This window comes from Raphanus sativus, unplaced genomic scaffold (genome assembly GCF_000801105.2).
Source record: "Raphanus sativus cultivar WK10039 unplaced genomic scaffold, ASM80110v3 Scaffold2437, whole genome shotgun sequence".
Lineage (NCBI taxonomy): Eukaryota > Viridiplantae > Streptophyta > Magnoliopsida > Brassicales > Brassicaceae > Raphanus > Raphanus sativus.
In genome coordinates, this window is record NW_026617745.1 from 3,415 (window position 1) to 15,555 (window position 12,141).

Here is a 12,141-nt window from a genome sequence, read left to right on the forward strand (position 1 = left end):
TATATATGGAATTCAAGGGTGTAACCGATGCAGGTGAGTTTATTTTTGCACCAAGAAGTTTTGTCGATTCGTTTTATATTCTATATTACGATCCAAGGAAAAACAGTACTAGAGAAGCCTTCTTTGAAGGATTTATGGGTGATGAATTTAGACGCAGTAGTGGTCATCGAGTTTTCAACGACCGAACAGACTGTTTGGGTGTTTTCGCAAATCACATGGAGAGTCTGGTGTCTTTTTAGTGCGCCTTCTCTCGCTCAATACTCTTCAATGTTATTGTTTTCGACTTTTGTTGTGATTTTTTTCTTATATTTTATTTCAATCAAAAACATTGTTACAATAGATCGTGTCATTGTTTAGAAGATCAAACACAAGAAAAAATGTCATGCGCTTTCCCTAGTTCCTCGATGCAAACCAAGGCTCCATTGCACCAATTGATATTTGCTGCAATTCATTCTCCTAAATGTTGAGATTTTATTTATAACATTATTCTCAATGAGCTTAGCCATCTGTTGAGCATTAATTCTATTTCTTATGCTTCCGACCATTTTTTCCCACCATATTGAGTGAATAGTAAGTTGGTAAACTTACCGAAGAGACAACAAAGTGATTTGTCCTTTGAATTGTCCACCGGAATATCCACGATATTGCTCCAACTTGCGTGTAATCTACCCCAAGAAGTGCGGCGGCGACGAGTGATCTTCATACTCCATCCGCACTCGAAAAACACTAGTAGAGAAGCCTTGTTTGAGGGAATATTGGGTAGTGAATTTAGACGTCGTCATGGACTTGGTACCTACCGTATATAGAATACTAGTGTTTTTCCAAATCACACCGAGACTCTTGTGTCTTTGTAAAGCAGCTCCTTTGTTCGGCTTTTGCTAATGCTCTTCTTTGTTTTCTTTTTTCCCTTTGTCAATCGACTCTTAGTTTTGTGAACTAAATGATTCTCTCATGTCTTTAGTTTTTCTTGTGATCTTTAATTAGTTGGACCATTTCTCGATTTGATTTGGTGTGCCTATGCAAGCTATCACATATATTAACATGTCCAACTCTATTTATCGGATTAGTACGATATTGTCCACTTTGGGCCTTAATAGCAAGCCCGCATGAATTTGTTTCTGGGACTCATTCCCAAAATGCCTCGTACTAATTAGAGTTGGACTTCTCTTTATATATTTATCGTCAACCGCTCTGATACCAATTGTTGGAATTGTGAAAGCCCATGTCCAACTCTATTTATCGGATTAGTACGATATTGTCCTTTTGGACTTTAATAGCAAGCCCGCATGGATTTGTTTCTGGGACTCATTCCCAAAAAGTCTCGTATTAATTAGAGTTGAACTTCTCTTTATATATTAGACACTTTTTTTCTAATTTTCCAATGTGGGACTTAGTTTGATATCTCACATTAGCTACTTTGTTTTAGAAACAACCGCATGAATTGTGAGTCGAAGATAGGGAGAATAAACAATATCAAGCAAGATAGTTAATTATTAGCTATGTACGTATGAGAAGAAGAAACATGTGACATACTTTGATACGGTACAAGTAACCAAATCATTAAAAAAAAATCTCACCACACTCCATCCTACGAAAATCAAAATGTCGGGTTCAAGCTCTTTTTTTTTTCCTCATTTATGACTTAACAATTATATGATAAAATATCCCAAACTTTTTCTCAAACTCTGGTTACATTTTACACAAAACCAAACAAGGATCGTGTACATAGATATGCTACGCACATTGCCAATGTAAACAATGATGATTGATTTTTTTAGTCTTTCCAGATTCGGACCTTCTGAACGAGATAGAGACTTCAGACGAGCAAAGAAAAGGCAGAACGTCTCTCTCTCTCTCTCTCGGCGTTTGCGTAGGGTTTAAACTCTGAAACCAAAAACCTCTCCTCTCTCTCTCTGCTTCGAATCGAATCATGCGAAGATTCAATTCAGTTTGCTTCCTTATTCTTAATCTCACTCTCTCGATTCCGCTAGAGAGAGAGCTGAATCGTGTGTTAATATGGTGCCTTATCCTTTTCTTCGTAGGTTCTGCGGAGTTTACAGGCGCGACGAACATTTGACTCCTCCGCCCTCGGATTGCGACCAGGTAATCAATAAGGTCTAGAGACGTTGTCTCTCGTCGGAGATCATGAGATTTTTGCTTGTGTCAATAGAGTCAAAAACTGATATTCACATATTGCTCCACTTCGAGATTGATGGCCTAATCTGAGCTGATTTAGGGTTCAGGAGCTTAGCAGAACCCCAAATGTAGCGATAAATCTTAAGATTGAGAAATGGGGTCTCTTTAGGGTTTATCAGGATGTCTAAGAAAGTTATGTCCTTTTTCTCATGTGGTGAGGGAATTTAATTAGTGGTGTAGCTAAAAACTCGTTGGTAAATTCGAAGTCTGATGTTTGTGTAAATTAACGTGGGATGTGTCTTGGTACTTTGCAGGGTCTCAGAAGCCCTTCTTGTTCCAGCGTTACATTCACGCTACAGGTCTCTTGTTTTTTTATTTTCTTTCTTGATGGAGAACATTGTGTTTCTCTTATCATTTTTATTCATTAGAAACTTTTGTTTGTTCTGTATACTGCTTTCTCAGGGATATCTTTCTCCAGTGCTCGTAATTACTATGATGTTCTTGGTGTTTCTCCCAAAGCTACCCGCGAAGAGATTAAAAAGTCATTCCATGAGGTGAGCCATTGTTATATGAAATGTGTCTTTAAGTTTCTTTCATACTTTTTGTTTGCGCCAAGGAGAAACTAGAAGTAGATTGTCCGCTCTCAAGTTTATGTATTGAATGTACAACCGTGCAGCTTGCGAAAAAGTTCCACCCTGATACAAATAGAAATAATCCTTCCGCTAAAAAGATGTTCCAGGAAATAAGAGAGGCATATGAGGTACTTTATCTTTTTTTTTTCCTGTAAATCTTAATGTGTATTTTGAATCTATCGTCTGATATACTTTTGTATTGGATTGACAAACTGCAGACTCTGGGAAACTCTGAAAGAAGAGAAGAATATGATAAGGTACGCTTGTCTTGTTGGTTGTCATTTATATGGTGGAGAGATCACTAAATGAGTTCTTGCTATTATCACACAATACAGCTGCGTTATCGGAATTCAGAATATGTAAATAATGACGGTAGTGGTGCAGAGAGGTTCAGACGTGCATACCAGTCCAATTTCTCGGACTCGTTCCACAAGATTTTTTCTGAGGTACGTTGTTATGTTGTGGATTTGCCTCATCTGGTTTATGTGGACTAGTCAAGTCTCTAATGTTCGTACATTTGATTTAGATTTTTGAAGACCAATCTAGTCAGCTTTCATCTGATATTCGGGTCAGTTTATCTGATTCTCTCTTTATTCTTTTATACAACGGGAAGCTGGTCTCCATTTTGTAAATCTTGTTGTTATTGTTGAAAATTGAATAGGTTGAACTGACGCTCTCTCTTTACGAAGCTGTAAAAGGGTGCACAAAGCGTTTAGAATTTGATGCATTTGTTTTTTGCGATTCCTGTGGTGAGTGGCCCCCAGAATTTTAAGATATCTGCTCTTTTGCATTTACTAATATCGGAAACCCAGATATGGTTCGCTAAATTTCCTGTTAAGATACTTGAGAGTATAGACGCTTTAAGGGATAAGTCCTAACTCGTCTTAGTTCATCATATATATGCTTTTGTTCAAATGGTAAAACAATAAATTCGTAAAAGAGTGGTCTTCTGGAAATGGCCGTCACCATTGATTTGATTGTAATGTACAGTTGTGCCCTGCAGGTTGTGCCTTTTTGTTTCTTGTAACATTTACGGGGTTCTAGTCTTTAAAAAACTAAGTCAACTTAGAGAGGACGAGTGACTCACTTAATTGACAGCACTACTGATGCAAACCCGTTATTCCCAGTCTCTCATCATTTATTGTTTTATAGATGGGCTTGGCCACGCTCTTGATGCTGCCACGAGAGTTTGTCCAACATGCAGGGGCCTTGGACGAGTAAGTTCCAACTAGAGAATATAATCTTTGTTTTATTTGGAGTTTTAACAAAAGGTACACTTTTGTCTCTTTAACAGGTAACTATTCCTCCTTTTACAGCACAATGCCAGACGTGCAAGGGGTCGGGGCACATTGTTAAGGTCTGAGAACAAAAAATCTATTTTGGTACTTCAGTAGTTATCTCTCCGTCAATGCTTACAAGCATAGATATGTATTGTCTCTCTCTTCAGGAGCACTGCATGTCTTGTAGGGGATCTGGGGTCGTGGAAGCCACAAAGACGGTTGAAGTTGTGATCCCTGGGGGTAAGTGTGAAGTCTTCTTGATTTTTTCCATCTTTAACTTGATTTTGGGTTTGAAACATGCTAGTTCTGCTATGAAATGAGTGGCAAGATTTCATTAACACTTTTACCGTCCTTTCCTTAAAATTTATGTGATTTAGATGTTACCCAATTTACTTACTGGTCACACTTATAGTGGCTGGCTTGTTCTTTTTCTTATTTTTAAGACTATGCTTGTCTGTGCACTACCTGGTTAATTGGCTTTTATCTGCACTTGATATTTGCGGCAGAGACGAAATAAACAATTTAGAACTGTGATTTTGATTATCATAATACATAAGTTTGCTGGACCGGATAGTCAATTTTGTTCTTGATGATATAATTCTGTCAAACTTTAATTTGCCAATTTTTCTTTACTTGAACAAAGGGGTGGAGTCTGGCGCTACGGTCGCAATCGATAATGCTGGTCATGTAAGATCAAGAACCAGTCAACCTGGAAAGTTGTATATCACATTTAAGGTTTGTTAAAAGCATCTGTAATTTCTTCAAAATTTGTATCTTTTTTACTTTTTCCTGAGACGTGCTTGGAGAAGTTTTGAATCAAACTCAGCCTTGACAATGATCTACCATATGCGTCTCATCTTATGATGATCACTTAATCACTTTAGTCTAAGAGATAAATACAGATGGCGCAAGCCTTAAGAGTCATATTATAAGTCATATATATTTACTCTGATGTATTCATTGCAAAAATAATTACCATTGTTCACAAATTTTCATGTGATGGCTACTCTATTGTGTTTCCTGTCCTCTGTTGTGACTATTTATTCTAAACTTCTTACATCCAGTGAATGGATTGTTACGCAAACTTGTACACTCCATAAGTAGTCTTGTAATCTATCATCGTTCTTACCTCCTCTATGGTCTTACTGAATCCACTATTTTCCCTTAATAACAAGTATCTAATCTTCTTCTGCTCACAGGTTGCTAATGATTCGACATTCTCCAGAGATGGCTCAGATATTTATGTGGATGCTAATATTAGCTTTACACAAGTAAGCACACTGGTCATTCGTGAACTTGCTTATAGTCAGAGTAGTTCCTTCTAAACCACATAGTGTCATGCGTGGTGACACTATGTGGTCAAAAGTGTTAACTGCCACTCTGCCAGTTGATAAAGCTCTGTAGTAACATAGGGCATCGACTAGAAGTCGTTGCAGTCGATTTGAAAATTAACGAGTTTTGTTCAATATAGCAACACTAGCATCTTTGTCATTATATAACGCGCTTGTCATATAATTAGATAATGTAGCATATCAGTTCAACTTCATTTGATGTCACCCCGTCATAAAACTCAAATGCATGCTACAGCTGTATTTTTTCCATACAACCATAGAGGTTTGAGCTTGTAGTGCAAATTGCTTGTTACACTGCCTATATTAGTCCAACATGACGCTTCCTTTCATGTCTTATTCTTCACGTTGTTTTGACTATTTATCCCTTAAACCATACTGTACATGTCTTAAAAACTTATTTGACAGGCCATTTTGGGAGGCAAAGTTGTGGTGCCAACACTGTCAGGCAAGACAGAGATAGATGTAAGATTCGCCTCCAGTGAGATCTATAGTATATTTCGTGCATGGATGGATCTCTACAATTTGGCATTTACCATTTGTAACTGAGTTCAAGTTGGTTTCCATCCTCTCACGGAGAGTATGGTTTAGATCTTTAAGCCTTTGGAGATTCTAGAGGTGACTTGTTTTAATTGTTGCAGATACCAAAGGGTGCTCAGCCTGGCGAACTTATTATTTTAAGAGGCAAAGGTACATTTAACTATCAGGCTATATGGTTTAACTTTTTTTTTTCTTTGCTTGTACTGTTTTTAAGATGTGAGTTCCTGCAGGACTACCGAAACAAGGATTTTTTGTAGATCATGGAGATCAATATGTGCGACTCCGTGTTAGCGTTCCTACGTAAGATCTCTTCTACCTGGAACTCAAGTAATAATTTTTTGGGAGACAAAACAGATTGTGTTTTAAAATTTCTGCTGTTTTCTAGAACGGACAACACAGTTTGTTGCTCTAAAAGCAACGCTTTTGAAGCTGTCTGGCTGGAAGTTTAATTCTGATTCTAGAAACTAGTGTCGTTTAATCAGCTTCGTGATATCTGGTGGCATGTGGAATGTGTTGGGTTCTCTTATTGTCATTCCATCGTTTTAACGGATTTTCTTTAACTGCTGTATTTGATTTCTGGCATGTTCTGGCATGTTCTCTAGTGAACTTAACGAACGTCAGCGCGCCATACTGGAAGAGTTTGCGAAGGAAGAAATCAACAGTGAATTGAGTGGTTCTGCTGAAGGAAACTGGTGAGTACATACTATTTTATTCGTACTCTGCATTTATAACAGCAGAATGTGGGTTTATCTTATGGTAGACTCAAATGGATCTCTGGCATAATTTACCTTAAAGAGGAAAGTAGTTGATTACTAGAAGATTTAGAGATGCTTATATGTTCTCGTTGAATTCTCTAGGCCTGCTAAAAGGTATGTATAGATAAATAGATTTATCTTATACAAGCACCTATGTTTTAGCATAGGACTGTTTTAGTGTTTTTGATGCATTCAAGTGTCAATAAAATAACTAGAATCTCTAGGGGAAGCAAGATATGTGGTTTGAAAAAGATTTAGATTTGGTGCGGTTGTCTTGAGATATTTTTCCTTTGCATTGTGATTCAAACTGAATGTTATCTCCTCTCACTGGTGATAATGAAGAATCATGAAAATGAACAAACAGGCTTTACCAGAAGCTCTCTACTGGTTAAACTTACAGGTGGGATAGGATGGGTCCTCGAATCATACGCGATTTCTCCTTAGTGATGCTGCTGGCGATATTGTTGAGAAAGTTAATGGGATGAAACCACCAAACCACGAGAGATGAAAAAGCTAAAAAAAGCAATCAGCAGAAGACAGCACAAGAACAAAAAAAAACAGCTCAATAGCATAACAGAAGGGTCATAATTTGACCTCATAGTCTATCACAAACTCATTTGATGTGGTAATGAAAGAGAGATACTTTAAAATTTTATGGTTTTTTGCATAGCTTCAAGTTGTAAACGTCCTCTAATCTATTAACAGGGATAAATTGAAATAAAGAATGATACTTTATGATGTATCTTTCTAAGCTCCTTCTTTTTTAAGTTGAACACTCGCTTCTGGTTCTCTAGGCAAAGATTAAAGCTCTGTCTTCAGATGAATTCTCTTCTTATTCTTGTCGGCTTTGATCTCACCATGTAAATAAAGAGACCAAATACCAAAAGGGAGAGAGATACTTCTCTGCTTGGAACTTTCCATGGTAGAAAATTAAAGGTAAAACCTCTGTGATGGGTCTTTCTGTTGCTCTCTCCCTTTGGGGTCTTTCTCTTGCTCTCAAATGAAAAAAAGTGAAGTACTTCAGGACTAAGTCAAAAACATTGTCCTGTTTAGGCTCTCTTGCAGGTTTTAAGTTTTAAAGAGTGACAAACCTTGAAACTACAAGCGATTAGCATACCGATGAGACTGACTAGAGAAGCAAGGAAGCATAAAATCAACTGGACCTCGAGCACGAGCGTGTAGCTCATGGGTTGCTTAGGTTTCTGGTAAGCAATTTTAACTAATGGCAAGAGAAAAGCATATATAACAACTACTGACAGTCACCAAAAGCCCAATGATGTATAATGTATTGCTTGTGAGTCTCGTGGACCGGCTTATCAGTTTTGGTATGCATTTTCAACACCGCAGCTCCAACAGTTAACAAAACAATAACATTGATGGTAAAATGGTGGACTCTTGGCTGTCCATGAAATATGATTTGAGAAGATATCCATGAAGGACAACTGTGAAGCACTGATGAGAGCAGCTGTTGAAACAGGGAGATAGCTATTCCATATGCGTATAAATAGTTATCGAAGCCTGAGAGACATGGTTTATGACAAAGAAACTTTTATTCTTGCTTCCATTGTTGATTCTGCGCCAATTAAGGGAAGAGAAGAGCAGAAAAATTGAAGATGATTGGAAAACCTGCGGTCCAAGAAAGTAGAGAACCAAATCCTGTTGCCACCATTGTTTGAAGTAGAGACACATGATCAGAGGACCTCCACTGTTTTCTATAGCTAAAATTATTTTACAAAGTGTTGTTTTAGAATTTAATGCAATTTATACATAATTTAAACTTAATATTGATTGTAAAAAGCATTAATCTTATGAATAATTTTATTTATCCCACACACTATTAATTAAATAAGTATATTTATTAATAATATAAAAACATTTCAATCATTTTATATCTGAAAAATGTCAAACCCTCACAGGAGCCCTCACGTTCTTGTCTTCCTGATTCATGGACGGTTCTAGTTTCTCTGAGTAATGAAACTCAGTGTTTGTGTTTCGCAGGCTTTATTGCTTATTAAAACAGAATAAAAACAAAAATAGAAGCTATTTATATTTCTTTTTTTCTGAAGCTCTCCTAAAACAAATAGTCTTCTCCCCAAATGATTTCTTTGTTTCATCGTTATGTATGAATGATCTATGTTTTTTTCTTTGACCTAGATATGATTCTTCTGTGTTGTCTCCACTACTGGTTTAGCTATCAGTTATATATTACGTATCAAAACGTTGTAATTACTTTCTCAAAAAAATGTTGTAATTATCTCATGGCCCTGATAATATTCAAATTTAGTATCTGGATTTTATGTTCATTTTTATTTCCCAAATCTACAATATGAAACTGGACTTCTTTCTTTGTTGGGAAACAACTTGAAATTAAATTTATTTCTTTCCTAATTTTATTATCATTGACATTGTCATTTGTCAATGAAGAGCTTACTGTAGTTTTTGACTTTTATCATTGTCACATCAAATACAGATCCTTTGATTTAATAAATATGATATCAAAAGTTTTAAGATGTTAATTTAGTCCAAAAAAGGTTTAAGATGTTATCTTTATATAATGATAAACAGTCTGTAGAGAGATAGATTCAACAAAGATAACATTTTATCCAATTTATTTATCAAAGATTTCACATTTACATTTGCGTATACAATTATTGGTTTTGTTGTTATACACAAGAAGAACAGAAACATATTCACACACCAAAAAATACACATAATCACACATAACAGGAAACAAAGAGGAACATAATTACCTACCTTCAAGCAACATCAGAGCCACTAACTGGAAGTGGTGGCAGTTCTGTCTCCGGTTTATCGATAATTTTCTTGCCGGATTTAAACTCGCCGTAGAAGTAAGAAACGAAACCCCATAGAGAGAGAAAGAGAGAGACACCTTTCTCCGCCTGAAACTTCTCTCGGAAACAAACGAAGGCCAAAATCTCGGTCACCGGAAGAAGAACACTGATAAAAACACCAGAAGCTAGAGACGACGCACAGTACACAACCCCTATGGCTCCTAAGAAGAACCCTTGCCATACTATCCCTGTGATCACCATTAACGTGTAGTAAAATGCGGAGCCTCCGATCATGAACTCTCTTGCTTCTCCTGGTATAGCCTACAAACATAAGTTGTATATCAAAAGTGTGTTACACGAGAATGATTAACTGAGTATATAGTTTTTAAAGTTACATTGTACTTTTTTTAGTGTTTTAGGGTTTTCACATGTATAGGAAATAGTTTACAATCATAACTATAAGTCTATATCCTTGTTTTCATTAATTGATACTTCAATTTTTCTTTAGTTGATAAAACAGGAGTAGTAAATAAAAAAAAGGGTAAGTCATGATAACTTACACATGTAATATATATATATATCTCTTCAAACGGAGGAAATGTTTTTTGGATTTGTCATTTTACTAATTATATCCTTTATATTTGGAAATCCGTACCAATTTCTTGATATATTATTAAACCAACAGGAATCTACAATTTTTAAATACGACTTAAAAAACTCAGTTATTTATCAGCGTTTGTATCAAAATATCTGTAATTAAAAGTCTAAAACTCTGTTTCTTTGATATATATTTGCTCAATCAATATATCCAACCAAATAGACCTTTGTTCAAAAAAAAGACCATACAAGATCTGATTCTTAGTTTTACCTCGAAGTCGCCTTTTACAATCATCCCAACGAGACAAAAGCAAGTAGAAGCGACGCACATGACCAGCTGAATCTCGAGCACAAGTGTGAAAGTGATTTCTTGTCGAGCTTTCTTGTAAGTGAGCTCAACGAGCGGCAGTATAAAAGCGTAGAGAACAGCTGCAAACAAAGTCAACAAGAACCCAACCACATACTCCTTGTGGCTCACGTCAGCCGGCCTATCTCCCTTGCTGTGTAAGGCCAGGATTCCAGTGCCGACGTTAACAAAACGACGGCGTTTATAGAGAACGGAGTGAACTTTTGCTTGACCATGAAGAAAGCAAAGATCGCATTGAACGCTAACTGAGTTCCAACAATGAGTGAAGATGTGGAAACTGGAGATAAGCTAATCCATATGCGTATAAGTAGTTGTCGAGTCCTATGAGCAAACCAATAAAGGTGGATGCGATGAAGAGAGGAGTTTCCATGAGGAAAAGCTTTGTTTTATTTGTGTTTTCTGCCTTGTTGCGGTTGCTACGGCGGATGATGAAGAGACATAGAGAGGGATGAGTATGATTGGACAACCTGCGGTTGCAAGAAAGCTCATGAACCATATTCGTGTTCCACCATTGGTGTAGTAGAGACGAGTTAACAAAGGCCCCACATGTTCCTACAGACAAGAAAATGCATATTATGATTAGCAGACCGTTCTTCATCTTCTTGCTGTTTTTTTGTTCTCTAAGTAACGGTTTGCTTTGTTTATGGGTGTTTTATACACATTTTGCCACAGCTAACTGATAGGAATATTATATTGAACATATTTGAACTTATCAGAATACTATTTGCCTAATCTTATATTTTCCTCGGCTATATATGGGCCTTTGGTGATTTATGATCAGCTCAAAGGGTCAAAGAGCCATTATATCTGTATTTGTGTGTTTCTGATCTGGTTTCGAATCGTGTGAAGCATTATTACATAACGGCGCGTTGCGATCCCAAAACGCTTATGCTCATTTTATCGTGTTAACACATCTTGATCGCTAACATACACAAAAGATAAAAATATTAACACGTTTTGAATTACTGAATTACACATCAAGTATGACAAAACGAAGACTTGAAATATATAAGTTATTATATATTTGGGAAGATATATAGTCGTGTGTATGAAAAGCAAGAAAAGAAAATTTCCAAAAAGGCGTACATGATAAGAGAAATATCATTTTCTAATACTGGAGATAACTCAAGACTTGATCATATATTGTTGGCTATGTGGTTTTTCAAAACGATACTTATTTAAGTGTTCAGTTTTCCCCATTTACAATTATTTTGAAAGTAAAATTATAATAAAACATGATTGGGAAGGGTGGGTGGACATATTCGGTTTGGTTCTTAAAACTTAGAATTTGGTTATAAAAGAGTAACCTGATCAGCCTCTCATTTACAATTACAGTATATGTACCAGAGGAAACTAATCTCAGTTGCTGGTTTCTAGTAAGTTATTATTGGTCTAAAAATGGAAGTAACGTAACTCGTGGCCAGACTAAACTCTAGCTGTTTTTGTTTTATCTTCTGGCACTTTAGTCTTGTGGTTACATACCTTTTGATTTTCTACTTGCAAGTTCGAATTCACCATTGTGATATTCTTGGTGACAAATGAGGATTTAACTATCGGTCGTCTCATCAACTCCAACGAAAATTTTGTAATGGTTTTATCTTATTTTGTCACTTTCTAGTCTTGTGGTTATAGACCATCTTTTAACTTTCTACGAGCAAGTTCGGAATCCACTCTATGATTCTTAGTGACTAAA

At 36.4% G+C, this 12,141-nt stretch overlaps 1 protein-coding gene and 2 pseudogenes across 1 annotated transcript; 1 reads left to right on the plus strand and 2 right to left on the minus strand.

Moving 5' to 3' along the window:
• Positions 1-1,802: 1,802 nt before the first annotated feature.
• On the plus strand, positions 1,803-7,434 carry LOC130505619 (chaperone protein dnaJ 1, mitochondrial-like). Its single transcript, XM_057000221.1, has 19 exons — positions 1,803-1,948; positions 2,043-2,103; positions 2,451-2,495; positions 2,599-2,690; positions 2,813-2,896; positions 2,987-3,025; positions 3,104-3,214; positions 3,295-3,336; positions 3,430-3,517; positions 3,921-3,985; positions 4,063-4,125; positions 4,216-4,288; positions 4,692-4,783; positions 5,248-5,319; positions 5,806-5,862; positions 6,039-6,087; positions 6,168-6,237; positions 6,540-6,629; positions 7,093-7,434. The coding sequence occupies exons 1-19, from the start codon at positions 1,931-1,933 to the stop codon at positions 7,175-7,177; spliced, it is 1,296 nt and encodes a 431-aa protein (XP_056856201.1). The 5' UTR covers positions 1,803-1,930; the 3' UTR covers positions 7,178-7,434.
• A 59-nt stretch (positions 7,435-7,493) lies between these two features.
• On the minus strand, positions 7,494-8,414 carry LOC130505621 (purine permease 3-like; annotated as a pseudogene).
• A 1,034-nt stretch (positions 8,415-9,448) lies between these two features.
• Positions 9,449-11,046, minus strand: LOC130505620 (purine permease 1-like; annotated as a pseudogene).
• Between the last annotated feature and the right edge of the window lie 1,095 nt (positions 11,047-12,141).

What these genes read in the sequence shown, in the direction of transcription:
- LOC130505619 (XM_057000221.1), top strand. An exon ending in CTAATATTAGCTTTACACAA is followed by an intron (nt 5,320 to 5,805) that starts GTAAGCACACTG and finishes CTTATTTGACAG; the next exon opens with GCCATTTTGGGAGGCAAAGT. An exon ending in CAGGCAAGACAGAGATAGAT is followed by an intron (nt 5,863 to 6,038) that starts GTAAGATTCGCC and finishes TAATTGTTGCAG; the next exon opens with ATACCAAAGGGTGCTCAGCC.